Source organism: Apodemus sylvaticus, chromosome 21 (assembly GCF_947179515.1).
Source record: "Apodemus sylvaticus chromosome 21, mApoSyl1.1, whole genome shotgun sequence".
Taxonomy (NCBI): Eukaryota; Metazoa; Chordata; class Mammalia; order Rodentia; family Muridae; genus Apodemus; species Apodemus sylvaticus.
The window spans coordinates 20,708,428-20,726,559 of record NC_067492.1 but is presented as its reverse complement, the minus strand read 5'-3'; the positions used below and the strand labels follow the sequence as shown (position 1 = coordinate 20,726,559).

At 48.3% G+C, this 18,132-nt stretch overlaps 1 protein-coding gene across 1 annotated transcript in view; it reads left to right on the top strand.

Annotated features, from left to right (window-relative positions):
- The window catches only part of Zfhx3 (zinc finger homeobox 3), a 244,358-nt gene that overhangs the window by 209,742 nt on the left and 16,484 nt on the right, over positions 1-18,132 (top strand). The window contains 2 exon segments of the mRNA XM_052166279.1: positions 8,216-8,349; positions 8,619-8,819. Of these exon segments, the coding sequence (XP_052022239.1) occupies positions 8,216-8,349; positions 8,619-8,819 (335 nt within the window).

Sequence of the window (18,132 nt, the reverse complement as noted above, 5' to 3'; positions counted from 1 at the left end):
AGAAAATTTGACCTCTTTAGGTAACGGTTGTACCCATCCCTAATAAGATGAAATTTTCTTTGAAAAAAAAAAGTCTTTCTGGAAACAAAAAGTCAATGTGAGAACTGTAAGATGTGCCGGATCTGTGTGGGCGTTGCCCTCTGCTTCAGGGCGGATGGCCTATTGAGCATGCTTTTTAGAGACATACAGGGCAGCACAACCTGAGGTACCACTGTCAAGGAGATGCCTCACCAGGCTGGATTCGGGCATGGAGGAGAAGCTCCGGTTCTGACAGGAATGTGTAGGCCCTCCCCTGCCGTGTGCTCACAAGCCTGCTTCTGTTCACTGGGGTCTCTCCAAACCCTCTCTGAAGCATCTTTAAGTGCTTCAGAGGGGGAATGACACCATGCACGCCTAGAGACAGTTGGCAGCGAAGCCGACTCTTTAAAAGGAATGTTGTCCTCTGAACTGGCAGGGGAAGGGAATTTAGCCAGCTCTCTGGCCACTTATCAAGTGAGGTAGCTCTACAAGAACAGAGCCAGATAGCCCGGCTCGTCCCCTGAGAAAGGAACTGCAAGCAAACGCCAAGATTAGCTCCGCTCGCATCCGACAGTACGAAGATCACAAAGTCTTTCTGGAAACATGGCGCTCATGCTGCTCCCAGGGAGTTGGGAATCAGTGAGAAGCTGAGGGAGAAGACTGAGGGAAAGAGCACACACCTCACCTGTCTCTTAACGAGAACCTTGAGCTGAACGGGCCGTTTTCAGAGCCACCGAAAACATCCGCGCACTCTGCCGGGGTCGCCATCCCAACCCGAAGACTTTACCGTGAAGTCGTGTGAGGGGAAATAAGTCCCCACTTAGTCAATGGAGATAGATAAAAGATTGCTGTAAATTTCTGGGGCAGGTGGCAAGCTGGTTTACGGAATGCAAGGCGATGAGAACCTCTGGCTTACGGAAAGTAACATGAATTAATAATCATTTAATTGGCTCCTCCATTATGTTGTTGGTTTGGGAGATGGAAGTTCAGATGGAGGGGCTGTCAGTGGTGCTTTAGCTAAGAGTCTGATGTTAAGAAGAAGTGGGGGCGGTGCCTGCGTCCGGACTCTGTACAAGTATCTAATGTCAGGCGGTTATCCCGAGCCCTCGGTGGGCTCACCCCAGGACCCCACAAAGAAACATAACACATCGGTAAATATCACTTTCAAGGGACATAGCACCAAGACAGCCAATAGAGAAGGAACTTGCGAGTGACACAGACAGCTTCCCAAGGTAGTATCTCCGGCTCACAGCCTCGCATGCGTGCACCAGACCCACAGTGCACTTCCGGCTAAAGTGATGTTCGGAAGAGGAACTTTCCACAAGAACACAGATACTAATTCTACTTAGATTGGTCTTCTTAGATTGCAAGGGGATATCCTTTCTGAAGTCTTGAGGAAGCCAGAAACTGGGACCGCGAGGCTCCTTTCGCTCAGTTTCTAGTGTTTTCTCTACATTTCTCCCAAGGCAGCAGCTTCCCCCACCCCCCCACGCCCCCCCACCCCCCCACACCCCCCCCCACACCCCCACGCCCCCCCACCCCCCGCACTTGGCTTCAGCACCGTGCAGCCCGTGGCACTCGGCTGGAAAGGGACACTCGCTGTGCCATCTGCAGTCCAGTGGCGATGTACCTACAACTTGGCGCATGTCTTTAATCCCAGCACTTGGGAAGCAGAGAGATCTCTGTGAGTTCAAGGCCAGCCAGGTCTACAGAGAGAGAGACCCTGTCTCCAAAAGGACAGAGAGAGGAGGAAAGAAGGAAAGTCAAGCGAATTTGCATGAATTCAAATGAGCTCTCTTCTCTCCGCTGTTCCTTCTGATGAGAGGAAGAGGAATCACTCACTACTAATTACTAATAACTGATAAATCTCACTGATGATTATTTTCAGAAGTTAAATACTGGCCAGAGAAAATGTGAGAAGGTCAAAGTATATATAAAGATTGCTGTCTTCATAATTGTTTTTCCCACTGAAGGAGTGGCGTGCGGACGACCATGTTTCTTTCCCCTGCAAATGTAGAGGAATCTCATGACATCAGACGGAGAAGCAGACGTCGGGTCTGCCTTTATCCCTCTCCTCCACAATTAGGAGGATATGGCAGATACACCACCCTGGAAGCCAAACTCCAGAAACTCTTCTGGACTCTGTAACAGTAGCAGGCTCCTCTCTGCTGTGTAGCGCCAGACAGCAGATTGCCAACTGCGGAATCTATACACGTGTCCTGTTAGGGCCTAGTAGGGATTCTACTGAGCTTTGCACTGTCACAGTATCTCATTCTGTGCCTTAGATAGTGTACCTCATGCCATGCATACCTTCCCCTGATTCTGCACCATATTATGATCCCTTTCCCTTGCTGGGAGCCCAGCATGTTACCCACGGAGGACTCATTGAGATTTAACAGATTTTCCTATGGCGTAACTGCCAAAGGTGGCAGGGGTGGGTGGGGTTGTGGGGGGTTGCCTTAAGCAACAAAGAAAAAAATAATAATAACCCTCTGAGGTTTTACACAGCATGGGTCCAAATACTCACTTTTCATGGACAGCTGAATTTAAATGCTAAGCCATTTAATTGTAATATTTAAAATAGCGTAGCTACCCGATGAATTTAGAAAATTGCCCACGACGCTGTTACCTAATATGATAATCACTTTCTTCTATTTTCCCCTCAATGCTTATGGTTTACATATCTATAACAGAGCCTAATGTACGTTTCATCTTTTCTGATTTGTACTTCTGATTTCTCATAGCTACCATTTTAATATGTACGGCACATAAAGGAATGGCTGTGTCGTCACCGACTATATCACGCCCTGCTGGCTAACACCTAGTTTCTGCTTGCTTGTTTCCTCAACCCCACCCAGAGTATTAAGGATTGAACTATGTCTGGCACACGCTAAGCTGAACTCCCGTGTTTTATTTGTGACTAGGTTTGCCCAGGCTGGCCTGGAAGCTGTGAAGTCCTCCTCCTTCAGCCTTTCCCAGTAGCTGTGTTTCCCTTCCTGCCTGGATAGTTTCTATGCCATTTAATCATTATTATAAACATGGCTTCAGGTAGTTTTCGACGTTGCTGCTGATTTAATGCAAAGATTCCAAGCACTGACTCCTTAACCCACTTAAGCCATGTCTGGTGTCTGTGGCACATCTGTTGCCTCTTTACTGTCGTGACACCATAAGAAGACCTAGAGTGACATGATCCGTTTTGGTAAATGGTGTTTTCAGTATTGTAATATCCCTCCTCCAGAACTCCTCCAGAGTTTTAAGATAAGAGTCTAGAAAGTCTTCTAAGCAGAAAACCACAGTACTTCTTCTTCTTCTTGGTGTCCTTGTCACCTCAGTGCCACCTCAGTGGCAGGAGCCCGGTCGACATGGATTTCGAGACTGTGGCCCCCTTCTGAAGTCATTCAGAGGAAACCCCGTGGCTCGCAGAAGATGGTTACCCAGCATGCCAGTGGAGAACTGTTGGTTCATGGGCAGAAACTACACAAAGGATCCTTACCCCCACTTGGTAGGGATTGGATTTAATGTCTGAGGTCCAGCAGGGGAGGGGCTAGTGTCAGATGTACCTGCCTTCACTGTGAGGAGCAGTCTTCCCACCTCTCAGGGAATTGCTAGAGACTGCCTAACTGTACAAAATGGCACTTTAAATAAAAAATAATAGTAAGGGAATTGGCGCGCTGCAGAGAGGGTCTAATGTCCACTTCTGCACAGATTTTCTTATGTAACAATGTTAAGTTGTCCTGGGTAGAAAGGAGATGAACCTGGGGGTTTGAGCACCAGTGGATATAGTATTTCCTGTACAGCTGGGCTGCTGTGTTTCTGGGAAGAAGGAGGAATGACCAAGCCAGTGTACTGGTTTGTTTGTTTATGTTGTGTCTTTTTTGTTTTTGTTTTTTATTTTTTAAACACTTTGTGATGGCCCCTTAGCTCATAGCGACAAAAGAACTTTAGAATTCAAAAGCAGTTGGCGTGTTGTTGCAGGGAGAAAGGCAGTAGAGAATCCCCTTCCCCATGTATGGGGGAAGGACAGACGGTGGCTTTAGTTTAGAGACCAGAATTCTCACCTCTGCCATCTTACCAAGCTTCCTGCCTTGCTATTGGAGGATAGCAAGAAGAGGAAGATGGGCCCCCGCCCCACAAGGAATTTGGTGGCGTGTTTGCTCCTCAGCTCTGAGAGACTGAGGTGGCTTGGGTGATCTCAGCCTCCCAGCCCGTCCATTCAGGCTGCTGAGTACCCCAACAGTCGCCGGCCAGTCGTGGCACGGGGCGGAGGCCTGTAGTAGATAGTGTAATTGTCCCATAGCAAATGCAGGACTGAGGGTGGGAGTAAGGATGGGCACCAGGGGTGGCACCTGCACCTTGGTCGCCTCTGCTGTAAGAGGGTGCAGGCGGGTGGCTCTCGAGTTCGCTACGGTAAGCGCCGAGCCTGACTTGATGCCTAGCACTTGGAAGTCGGGGAGCAGGCAGGAAGACTTGGAACTACGAAGCCTTAAAAGTAGTTCTATTAATTCTTTGGGAATTTTACACAATGTATTTGGATGATACTCGTTCCCCCCAGTTCCCTTAGCTCCTCCAAGATCCACCCTCATCTCCCCATCTCTCTCAACTTCTTGTCCTTTGTTAGTACATCATCATTATCACTACCACCACAACCACCATTGACTCTAATTTGTGCTGTATGTTGACATCCTGGTATGAGACCAAAGTGCACCCACAGACACATAGCAGCTTACGGGACCACACCCACCGACACATAGCAGCTTACGGGACCACACCCACCGACACATAGCAGTTTACGAGACTACCACACCCACCGACACATAGCAGCTATGGTCACCTCCACAAATCCTGCTCAGGATCCAGCCAGGCAGCACTCTAGCGTGGAAAGGGAAGGAGCTGGTGAGCTCCCGTCCCTCACTGAGACGCTATGCACAGCCAGGTTTCTTTGAGGGTGTGGGAAGTCAGCGACACTCCAGTGTGCGGACAGCGGTGAGCCTGAAGAGAGAGCAGCCTTGGCGGCTTCCGCTCACCCCACCCCTGGCAGCCACTTGAAGAGATAACATGTGGAAAATAAGAAGCCACCTCAGGGCAGAGGGAGCATGGGGATCCGTGGAAGTGTTCATGCCAGGGCCGAGGCACTCCAGAGCCCAGAGTCCTGAGGCAGGGGGTTGGGTGATCCCTTGTGATGGAGACCCGGAGATGGGAAATGGGCTGTGGGGGAACTGGTCTCAAATGTCGCAGCACCTAGTTAATCAGCAGCCAGTCCATCAATTAAATATCCACCCATCACCTATCACCTTTCAAGGGAGAAGCAGTAACTCCCATTAAGACTGAAATGGGTTTGAAGTCGATCCGAGACAGATTAAAATACTGTTATGACCTGTGTCAGGAGGAGGAGTGGGGGGTCTGTGTAGAATATGCCTGCTCTTGTACTTTTTAAATAATAGATGTCCTGCAAACTTAAGGAGACAAGGTTACCAAGGTAGCAGGGTTAAAGGTCACAAAGTATACATTCTGGGAAGAGCATCAACTTCCTGGAATATTTCTTGTATTTGGCAATTCGGCAAAAAAAAAAAAAAAAAAAAAAAAAAAAAAAAAAAATATGGTCCTATGATTTCAATGAATAAAATTTATTTTCTCGAATGATTGATCATGGAAGTATGCACTTCAGGGAGTAAAGGCACTTGCCACCAAACCTCACAGCCTGAGTTCAAATCCCAGGTCCCACATGTTGGGAGGTGAGAAAAAACTCTTAACAAATTATCCTCTGATCGTCACGTGTGTGTGTGTGTGTGTGTATGTGTGTTTGTGTGAGTGCAAGCATCTCTCTCTTCTCTCTCTCTCTCTCTCTCTCTCTCTCTCTCTCTCTCTCTCTCACACACACACACACACACACACACACACACACACATACACATACACACACCCTGGGTGAAGAAAATGTAATATAACAAAAACTTTTAAGAAAGTGTACTCACCTATACTGACTGCACCTTGGGATCCCCAGCAGAATCTATTTCAAAGTCGAATACAAAATGGAAATACATGTCAGACAAACAGACAGACGGAGGCAGAAATCAAGTGTACCATGAAGGAAAACTTGAGCTTTCTGAAACAGAAGCTTAATGACAATGCTAGATTAACAGTGGCGTTAAAGTTTTTTCAGTTTTTGTTGTTGTTAACAAAATTGCTTTCAAGTGTTTTCATACATAAAAGCATCTGGCAGCTACAAGCAAAGCCGCTCAAACCAGTGCTTGCCCCGCCCCGCCCCGCCCCACCCCGCCCCGCCCTGCCCCGCCCCACCCCGCCCCGCCCTGCCCCGCCCCGCCCCGCCCGTCTCTGAGCTCCTCTTGGTGAGAGCAGCCACCTTATGCTCCCCTGCCACTACAAAAGTCTCAAAAGCTCACATCAGAGTTAGAAATGGAGATTGGCTTTATGTCCTCCACTGTGATCCATGAGTCCTTTCCCTGACCCTCCCTCACCTCCCTTGTCACTTAGCATGCCCCTTTCTTGTTGTCCTTGCCCCGTGTCACAGCGTGCCTGCACATATATTTGTTAACATACCTGTGTGTATACATTACCCGCAAGGATCTGCATGTGAAGGAGAACATATGGTTTATTCTTCCTTTGTGTCTGAGATTGGGAGTCTTTGCTTAATATTGTGTACTCTAAACCCATTTGTTCTTTGTTTGTTTGTTTGTTTGTTTGTTTTGCTTGTAAATTTTGTGAGCTCGTTTTCGTTAAAACCGAGAAGCATTCCCATTGTATATCTGCACCATATCCTCCGTGTCCACTTGCCTGTTGATGGACAGCTAGGTTGGTTCCATTTCTTTGCTATAGTGCATAGAGCTGCAATAAATATAGCAACAGCTGCAATAAATGCCTGGGGTGTAGAGTGCTCTGGGTGCACGCTGAGGAGTGACAGGCCCCAAACTCACACCCCTGCTGTCGCTGGATAAGGATTCCTGGTATTTTTTTGTTGTTGTTGTTCTGGTTTGTGTGTTTGTTTACTTCCTTATTGCTTTAAGCAACATGAAAAGTGGAGTTTTGCATCTAAAATAAGCAAAACCTCAGTCCTTGGTTGGCAAGGAGGGAGGATTGGGTGAGCAAGCCCAGCTGCACTGGACTCTCCCAACCCTCCCTTCTGGAGGATCCTCTTCCTCTCCCCATGCAACCGGCAGCCTGCTTACGTCCTCACCAAGGCATCCTCCATCCCTCTCGGGGTTTCCTGCCCATTCTTCTGCCAGCTCTTCTGTCTCTACTGTGAGGCGTCCCAAACCTCATGCGCCCCTTCAAATACATGGTTTTGGGGGACTCGCTCTGGGTTTTGGCAGCGCAGGCAAGGGTACCAGGAAGAACGGCTTGTAAAGAGAAGGGAGCTGAAACCAGGTGTGGTAGCGCACGCCTGTAATCCCAGCACTTGGGAGGCAGAGGCAGGCGGATTTCTGAGTTCGAGACCAGCTTGGTCTACAGAGTGAGTTCCAGGACAGCCAGGGCTACACAGAGAAACCCTGTCTCGAAAAAACAACAACAACCACAACAAAATCCAAGAAAGAAGGGAACTTCTTCCTGCTTATACTCAGCTCGAAAGCCCTTCTGCATGCCTCAGTCAGGACTTGGACGCATGGCCCTGCCTGCTTCCATGCCTCAGTTACTTCTCACCAAAAAGCCAACTGCTGAGCCCAGATGTAAGTTCGGAACAGGTTCACATTAGTACCCAGACGTCCACTGAGCCTGCTCGGCTGTGGTGATCCCAAGAGGTGGAACAATAGTCTTGGCAGCTCAGGTCTGTGGAGCAGTGCGCTGGCTGCTACTCAGGCTGGTGACGCGTTTGGTGAGACGTTGCCACCTGCCTGGCATCTCTTCCCCCAATACCAACCATGTAATGGGGCAACCTGTGTTTAGACAATGGGGAATTAGAAGAAGAGATAAACTAACACCAGGGCCTTTTATTACATTTCTTTCCTGTCTCAGTCAGACATTCAGTTGTTAAGGGAGTAACAGGAATCCACCACGGGGTTAGGGTTGTAGGGAGAAATCCACACTGCTTTGCCAGCAGGCATGGTCAGTCAGTCATTCTTCAGGCCTTTGGCATCTTAAGAAACCCCTTTGCTCTCAGTGAGGTTGATCCTCACCCAGCACAGAGCTTCCTTGAGCTGGACCAGCTGGCTACCATATTGCATCTTCTGCTTTTTCTTTTTAGCGTCCTCCAGTCAGGCAGAGAAGGAGTTGACGGATTCCCCTGCAGCCTCCAAACGCACCTCCTTCCCAGGTAGCTCTGAGACTCCGATCTCTTCGAAAAGGCCAAAAGCATCAGAGGAGATCAAACCTGAGCAGGTGAGGGAGGCCTGCATGGTCTGTGGTGGTAAGGGAGGCCTGCAGGGTCTGTGGTGGTGAGGGAGGCCTGCAGGGTCTGTGGTGGTGAGGGAGGCCTGCAGGGCCTGTGGTGGTGAGGGAGGCCTGCAGGGCCTGTGGTGGTGGTGGTTGGGGAGGCAGGTTCGAGATGTTGATGGGGAATGAACTTTGGGGCGATTGGGTCTTGGGAAGGCACAGCTTTGGGGGGGGGATCAGACATTCGTGTCAGAGTGACGGGTGTGTCCCCGCAGATGTACCAGTGCCCCTACTGCAAGTACAGCAGTGCTGATGTGAACCGGCTGCGCGTACACGCCATGACCCAGCACTCGGTGCAGCCTATGCTCCGCTGCCCTCTGTGTCAAGACATGCTCAACAACAAGATCCACCTCCAGCTGCACCTCACCCACCTCCACAGTGTGGCACCCGACTGCGTGGAGAAGCTCATTATGACGGTAAGGCAGCTGGGACGAGGAAGAACCCTATGGCCTTTCCTCCTTTGGGGGGTCAAAAGTCATGCAGTTGTAACACGACCCGATCTGGTTGTTGGCCCAGAAAGCTGGTGTAGAGTTAGCAGTGTGTGGAAAATGTTCCCGTCTTGCACTTGGTATAACCATGACAGGCTCGTGGCCCTGATTCTAGAAACCATCACTCGAAGAGTGTCCAGGTCTTTGTAGCCCAGTCGGGGGGCTGCTTGGCCCTCCCAATCATAACGCCTCCGTCCACCCTCATAGCCAACTCTGTTTGAAGAAGTCTAACACAGTCCCATGAACGGATGGGACTAGGTCTCAGCACAGTCACCCAACCCCAGGTGTCACTTGGCAGCGAAGACCTGAACCCACATTTTTTCAGCTCTGGTATAGTGTTACAACTCGAGACTTCCCAAGCAGGCATTTTGTTCTCAGAGCAGGAAGGTCATCCCTGTGGGTGTGACATGCTGCCTCACAGGTGTAGACTTTACGTTGGTACACGGTGCATTTATACCTGCAAGTATCAGAAGGCCTAATTCTTGAATGGCCATCATAGATACAGCCAGAAAATCAGTCTTCGCATGAAATCCTACCCGCACTATGAAAACTTCAAAATACCGTGGAAGCAGTGTCTTACTTTCAACTGTGCTAGGGCCACTAGGAAAACTATCACCAGAGGAAGAAGAGACATAGTTTCTCTCCCTGTCTAGTATTATTTCAGCGGTGAGGTAATAAGTTGATATGACTGACATTTTACAGGGACATTCCCAGAGAAATGTGTCTACCGTGAATCCCATCCTGACTGTGCAGGTTGCAGGAGTATCGTTTTGAGGGCATTTCCAATTCCATGTGATTATGTAAAATTGATGAATAATGTTGTATAAGGATGCTTGGTCTTGATGACTGACGTATCAAGAGCACTTGAAACAGCCAGTGGACTACCCTAAGGTGGCATAGCCCGAGCTTTAGCCCGGGATCTTTCAAGCAGAAATTCACTTTGCATGGGCATTTCCAAACAGGCTGGTACACACCAAGGAAAGATCACAGGAGGAGGAATGGGTCTTCTTCCTGTGGATGGGAGGGTTGCTGTGTGGCAGGCTTCACTGGCAATTGTCAACAGCCTTGGAAGTAAGAAGAGATTTCCCTGTCTCTTTCTGAATGCCTGGAACCCTTGGAACCTGAAGGGACAGGAAGAGGCATGGGAGAGAATCTTTTTTATAACTTGAATCTCCATTTTTTTTCCCTCAAATGGTTATTTTATTGATTAATATGAATCTAGTATGACAACCATGGGCCTACAGTAATCTCTAGGTCTGGAATACATTAGTCAGTAAAAGAGTTTTATATCCCTTAGTTACTAATATGTATACCATTATTTCAGATACCCATTATCGGTCATTATGTATGTATGTATGTATGTATGTATGTATGTATGTATGTTTTGGGGGATAGGGTTTCTCTATGTAGCCCTGGCTTTCCTGGTACTCACTCTGCAGACCAGGCAAGCTTTGAACTCAGAGAGATCCCCCTGCCTCTGCCTTCCCAAGTGCTCAGAGTTAAAGGCATTCACCACTATAACCCAGCTTAGGTGGTCACGTTTGTTTTTTTTATAATTAGAACACAAATTTTAAGTGGTAATTTTCATGATCACCAGGACTCCTTTGCCGGTACTGTCTTCAGGGGCAGGTTATTGCTATGGCATTCGCTTGGGTCCTAAACCCTAAGATAGTTCTGGAAGTGACCCCACTAAATAACACTCAGTGAAGAAGTGATCTTCCACCTTTTAAATAAGACCACAGGAAACAGAGCCACAGCCATGCGCCCTCCTGGGAGCGGTGTCCAGAGCCAGAAGCACCTGTGGACGGCGCTTCCCCACACAAAGCCCCCCATACAGTGGGAGAACTAGGTGATGTGCTTGTTCTTGGACCCCTAGCAGGGAGATTGTGCAAGAGCAGCCGCTACCTAAAGGTCCCGCACTGTGCTCTGTTCAGAAACCCCACGGGCCTCATCTTCCCACAGATGACAGAGATGTTTTCTAGACGTCTCTGAGAAGTGTGCAAACTGTGTAAAACGTGCCTGTTACAGGAAACCAGTTTGCTAGTATCAGCGAGCTTCTAGATTGTGAAGTGGGAAGTTGAAAGTAGGGAGACCCGAGAGTGTGATCACTGTGAGTTATTTTAAGTGCTCCTCTGAACTTCACAGTAGGTGTGAGGGGCTTTCACACACCTGCTGTCACTCCCTACCCAGGAAGCTGGATTGGCAACGGTCCCACAGAACTGGTTCTTCGAGTCATGAGGCTAGTTTTGCAAGGGATGTGTTTCCTTCTCCATCCCAAACTGTTGTGTGCAGCAACTCTCTAGGGTAAACCCGGGAGCCTCTTTGATGCCTAGACTCCTGATCTTGGTCAGATGCCAGGGTTATTCTTCAGAAAAGTTTGGTGTTAAAATAGAATTCACAATTGTTGTACAACTAAGTGATGTTAATGAGTCTGTGGCTGAAATCATGTCCCTAAAGGGCATTTTACAGTAATTTTATTAGAAAGTTGGCCCCAGGAAAGTGTGTTGGTGAGGCTTTCTGACAGTTTATCTGTTTGCGCTTAGCCAAGCGAACTCTGAAAGCAATCTGATGAAGATACCTCCTAACCAAAGCCTTCCTTCCTGGGTGTTGTCTCTAGGAGTAGCCAGCGTATTTGGCATTTCAACCTCCGAGAGGCAGAAGTCTCCTCAGATTCTGAATGGTAGGGCAAATGGCAGAGAGCAGAGTGGTACAGGCTTTAGCTACAGAACAGAAAACACTGTCAAAGGCCCCCAGATACGTGACCCCAGCTGGTTGCGCGACACAACCAGGGTCTCTAAAGCTAGACATTCTGGAGAATTTTTATTCCAGTGTCTAGATCTAGAGTCTCAAGGAAGTGGCTCGTATTGGATTTCAGTCCATCTGAAAGTAAATTCCGCCTTGATAAATGGAAATAGATTACTTTTTACGCAATGCCTTTCCGTTCCGTGGTAAATGGAGAACGTTTTGAGGAGGCTTCATTTAATAATACCTTATCAGACAGCTTTCAGGAACCTGCAGTGTCTAATACGTCTGTTGCTATGGTAACAGCTGCTCGCTTATGCTCTGCATCTCGTATCTATGTCTTCCATGGGTCCCCTTCTTTTTACTGATGAGGGGGCTTGAAAAACAATGCTCTCCCCCAGCAGTGTTTGCAGTGCTGGCCATCCACCGTGGAAACAGCACCTACAGCACCCGCTTCCGCGCAGCCTACTGGAAACAACTCAAACTGTATTTTTTTTTTTAACACACGTCACATGAATGAGGAAATCTCTAAAGCTTTTGGGCAGAGAGACAAGCTCACCTCCACACCTGGCTGGGCCATCCCCTCCACCATGTTGACCTCAAATGCCTAAGCCTTATTTCCAGACAAGCCTAGGCTTTAGATTGGGGGAAATGTTGGCGCTTCCACTCTGTCCCTGATTTTAGGGGGGAAGGATGTGAGGGCCCAGAGACCCATCGTGGTTCTTGCTCCTCAGTAAGAATGAGAAGGACCACCCACCATGCGTTTCAATACTCGTAAATTATTCTAATTGATCAGTGTCTTCTAAGTGACAGGACATACCACTGGGATCCTAGATCATTAATATGGGGACATTTTCTTTGTTCTTTAATCACTTAACAAAATGGGACCTCACAGCTAAATTAGGCTGAGCCAAGAACACCTTTTTCAGTAGCCCTTCCTCTTCCTCCTCTGTTCTGGTCCACAATTACTCTTTTTTTTTTATTATTATTTCATAGGAGCCCAGATGACCCCTGTGCTCCTGGTCCCCCCCAACCCTCCCCCCAACCCCCCCTCCACCTTGCCTCTGCTTTTCTTTCAGCCTCTCTTTGGGGGACAATAGTTTGGTTTCCTGTGTTCTTTAAATACCGTCTATGACTCTCTTCTGTTCCATGTGGGGACCGGGTGGGGGGAGGTTCCCCTCCCCCACAAGGGGCTCTTGTGCTCCCAGTGGCCCCGAGGCTGTCGCACCCACCTGGGTATCAGCTCTCTCACTTTGTGTCCATCTCAGAGGAAGGTAATGAAAATAATCGGGCTTCATTAATTCCAAGCCCTGCGAGATGATAGCCATTTGGAGCCTGTTTGCCAATTAGATGGTCTAAATTAGAAGTGACCTTGGTATACTGCCGCTGCCTGCCTCTCGGGTCTAATGAAGCTTTGCTCTCCCATCCATTCTCCCTCAGCTCTGTCTGTGTACACACACACACACACACACACACACACACACCCCTGCTCCCGTTTCTTGTGTCCCTACCCACTGACTCCATCAGTCCTAATCATTCTCAGTTTTAAATTTCTGGTTCTGGTTTATGTGTGTGTTATTTTGATCTACATAATTGTTGGCATAGCCCACAGTTTCGTCTGTCTCTGTGTGTCTATATTTGACACCATGTTAGAAAGGAGATGTGCAGGGAGTGGGGAGGGGGGTTTGTCAGTGGATTCAAAGTTACAGGCGGGAAGGAAGACAGCATCCCAGCGTTCTGTTGCACAGTAGGCCAACTATAGTCAACCGCAGTATATATATTTCGAACATAAGAGAAACTTTTTAATGTCTCATGAAGAAATGATAAATGTCGGAGGAGACACATATGCCAAGGTCCTCACTTGATGAGTACACGGAGCATACGTGTCAGGAAATTTCACACTGAGCCCCGTAAATTTGTACAATTACACACATCAATTAAAATCTCTTGAAAGCAGTTCAGCTGGTATGCACTGTCATAATCCCAGCACTCAGGCAGAGGGGGATTATGAGTTAGAGGTTTACCTTGGGGGGGATATGAGACTTTAGGTCTTAAAAAGTAAAAATTTTAAAAAGTGTACTTTTTTTAAAGATGATACACGACAGAGACAGCTGTGCTGCCATGCCTCACTGGCAGGAAGACAGAAGGAAGGACAATGCTAGAGCCCCGCTGTAGCGGTGCCTGTGGGGTCTGAGAGGGCGAGCTGGGCCCTGAAGCCTCCTCCTCAAGGAGTGCGCCATTCACCAGTAGCTAGAGGTCAGCTCTGAAAGCAGTTAAGTTTTAGGTTCATGCCTAGAACCTACAGAACCAGAACCTAGAGAGTGGCTAGGACTGAGGCACAGGAGGTCTATCCTGAGGCTTCTGGTCTTCTTCCTTCTGTCTTAGATGGTTCACTGTGTTGATTGCCACTGAAAAAGTGAAGGCTTTGAGTCTTCTTTTGAAATCTGCCTTTCCCCTGGACAATGGGTAGCCTTTCAGAGGGGTGCCCACCTCAATGGATGTTGACACCAGGCTCATCAGGTTTTCTGAGAAGCTATCTCTGCTGTCCAGCATATAGGAGATGTTGGTTATATTGAGCTAACCTAGGCTACCTTATCTTGCAGTGGCTTTGACAGATAAACTTGAAGGACTATTACCACAGGGAGTAGGGTATAGCCCAAGCTACTTGAGGTGTTCGATGTAGGCCTTCCACATCTGTGACCCTGGAGCCTGGAAGAGCAGGCCAGCTAATCTTTCTAGTTAATTTTCCCAAAAGAAACGACAAATGCCAACAATCCCTTCTTATGTCATGGTGCGGACCAGACCTACTAAGACCCTAAGTGTATATGGTCTATCCTTGGTGCTTTGGGGTCCATTCATCACAGGAAATCTTGAGATTGATTCATTTATGTTTCACAATCCCGAGGACCTGGGAAGAGGTTAGAAGTAGTCATTCATGAACCCATACCAACTGTTTGTAGGGACAGTCACTGAAGTCCATGGGTCATTTTCCCCTGTTGAGGAGCTGTTGAGTCCTTTAAATTGCATGAGGTCTTCTGTACCCAAAATTGTTCTTTCTGGAGGCTATACCTTTCATCAACTTTCCTGAGGGGTTGAGATCTCCCCAGACCACTGTGGGTGGTGAGCTTCTGGGAGCAGGAACCCTGTCTTGCCACAGCCGCTAGTAAGCAGAGGGCAAGAGAGTCAACAGACTCACCCCAAGCCCCCACCACCACCACCACCACCACTTCCCACAAGGGCACTGCTTTGGGATTGCCTACGAGTGAGGCTTCTTAGCTTGAGGTGGCACTGTTTGGTTTCTATTGTTAACAAGTGAGAACTGCTCAGACCGGAAGGGCCTCAGCCTTAGAGTAGGACGATCCAAAGTGAACTACTTGTCGTGGAGATGTTAGAGCTTCACCTCCAGACTTCTGGTGCCTGCTTTCCAGCCAGTGAGTCTAAACAGCATCCCCCTCGCCTCTGCTGTGCTTGATAACACGCCTGATCGTGGCTCAGAAGAGACGGAAGGGGCGCATCTAGCATCGCGGTTGGGGCCAGTCCTGGGGGATTCATGGCTCTATTCAACTGATTTGGTGTTTTGTTTTGGTCTTTCCTTTAAACAGAAGAACTCTGTCTTAATTGTTAAGTCTACGTATCTATTGCTGGACGAGAGATGTGGCTTAACATGTTGGGTGTTTATAGGCATACAGGTACCGTGTTTTCCTATTGCTGTGATAAAATACAGGGACCAAGAACAAGTTGTTGGAAGGAGAGAGTTTATTCTAATTTATGGTTCCAGAGGGCTGAGAGTCCATCTTGGCAGGGAGGTGGCAACAGAGAGCACATCTCTACCATGCCAGCATGAAGCAGACAGACAGACAGACAGACAGACAGACAGACAGACAGACAGACAGAATATGAACTAGAAGTGGGGTAAAGCTAAAATCCTCAAAGCCTCATGACATACTTCTCCTAGTGTCTTAGTTAGGGTTTTACTGCTGTGAACAGACACCATGACCAAGACAAGTCTTATAAAGGACATTGAATTGGGGCTGGCTTACAGGTTCAGAAGTTCTGTCCATTATCGTCAAGGCAGGAACATGGCAATATCCAGGCAGGCTTGGTGCAGGAGGAGCTGAGAGTTCTACATCTTCATCTGAAGTCTGCTAGCAGAATACTTGCTTCCAGGCAGCCAGGATGAGGGTCTTAGAGCTCACACCCACAATGACACACATACTCCAGCAGGGCCACACCTTCTAATAGTGCCACTCCCTGGGCCAAGTATATACACACCACCAAGTAGAGTCTGGGATCCGGAGGTCTTGAATGTGCTGTGCCTTCTGCCAAGCAGGTCCATCCTCCATACATCAGGGCCGAGCATCTATAAGCCATCCCAACCAGTCTCCAAACAGTGCCATCAACTAGAGACCAAGTGTTAAAATACATCTACCTACGAGGGACATTTCTCATGTAAACCACCACACGTGGCCATCAGGAAAATCAGTTCCAATGTATGTAGTTATTTGAGCTGATTTGTCTACTGGCTGTAGTTGGAGGTATGAGTGGGGCTAGAGGGCAGGCATCGGAGGAGGAGGAGGAGGAGGAGGAGGAGGAGGAGGAGGAGGGGGAGTGGCAAAGAGCAAGCTTGTTACCGCAGAAGAACCGGCGGTGGGGTCCAGCTCTTTGAGAATCTCAGAGGTTTGGGCATTCTTAGAATGTCTGTGACCGGGCCACGGTTCGACCCTCTTTCCACCCTGTGCTTTGATGCGCCTGCTGGAAGGGAAGGCCCTTCCAGATCTTCTCCCAGCACAGTTGAGTGATTGATGAGCTAGCCTCACTCGACACTGTGGGTCGGCATTCCCACCCTCCCAGGAACCAAGGCAAGCACTGAAGGAGCCCTGCCTTTGTACCCTCTCCTCACTGAGCAGTGCTCTCCCAAGAGCTGTTAGCATGATTACATTTCCAGCCCTCTAGGAAGAAGCTCAGCGCCCAAGGCTCTGGACACTGGTAGGAAGAGAAGGAAGAAGAGACCCTGGCCTGGAAATAGTAATGTCTGGGAACTGATGGGGGCCCCACTGGTAGGTCTACACAGTGAAGCTGCTTCCCCATCAACCTTGGTGCACACATAGACCCTGCTAGGTTCCCTTCAGGGATCCTTCCCTTTGCCTCCTGGGGATTTCTTGACTACTTATACACCAACTCTCTCGTCACTCCCCAGGACAGGCTGGCCATAGTATAGATGGGGCAGGAGCATGTAGATAAAAGTCCCTCCTTAAACACACATGGGGCAGGAGTTCCGGGTTCGGAGGCCAGATTAAGATGCAGAAGAGCATGTGAGACTGATGATTATATTTCGGGGAGAGTTAATTGATAGAAGGTGGAGGCAGACAAAGAACCGCTGCTTACTGCCTTCTTGAATCCCAATCAGGAATTATGATTAAAGTCGCAGCGAGACAACAGAGGGGCTGATGAATTGGTGTCTTTTTTTTTTCTTCCTCCCCTTTTTTTTTTTTGCCGTCATTCACACTTGATTGACTTCAACCTTTCAAGTGCAAAAGTCTCTCTTTTCCATTATTATTCATAGCCATCTGAGTTTTTCTAATTAAAGTGTATGAAAACAATTACTGATCCGTCGTACTGAGTCTGTTGGAGGGGAAGTCTGCCTTACTGTAACGCTTAGAGAAAGCCCACGGTTTTCTATAATGATGCACGGCTGAGGTGAGAGATAATTTTATTCTTTTTTACTCTGTAGGGCTTTTTTTTTTATTTCTCATGATTCATTTTTCATAATTCCTAAAGATCCCCAAAAAGGACTGATCCTGCAGCTACAACTGAGAAAGGGGGGGGGGGCTCTTTTTATTTTCCTTCTCTTTCTCCCCCTCTTACCCCCAACCTCGTACTCTCCCTCGGCTGAAGACTATAAATTAATCGGTGACCTTTCACTTCTTGGATTCCCGCTGGACTCCCCAACCACACTGGTCAGAAATGCTTTCTATTAAAAGGAAAATGACAGAGCTAGTTTGGCAATCCCCACTCGGTTCGGGACAATTCAGCGGCTAGCGAGCTCCTGAAGCAGCTGTGGCAGGCTCTGTGTGCTGCGGTGCAGCTGTCTGGGGCGGGCACATGCCTTTCCCATTCACCTGCCACACACCTGCTCTTCCTAGCACGGTGGGCCTTCTCCTCCAGACCCTTCTCTATAGCGCCTGTTGCTTACGTTTTGTGCCTGTCTGCTTCTGAACCTGAAAAGCCTCACCTTGCACCCCTTAATATGAACTCTTCTGTTTGGCTAGTGGCCAGTTGTTTGGGTTTCCCTACTTGTTGGCAACACCAGCGGACTTGCCAGCAGCTATCTGAGAGAGGCTAGGATCTCACAATCTCTAAAATATTTTTAAAATACCAAGTTTGAGCAAAACTCGAAGCAAAATTAGTCTTGCAGTGGAGTTTCATCTGATTGGTCCAGCAGGGCTTCCAGGTAGGGCTCTGCCTCCTCCCATGCCTTCTCCAACAGTTGTCAAATTAA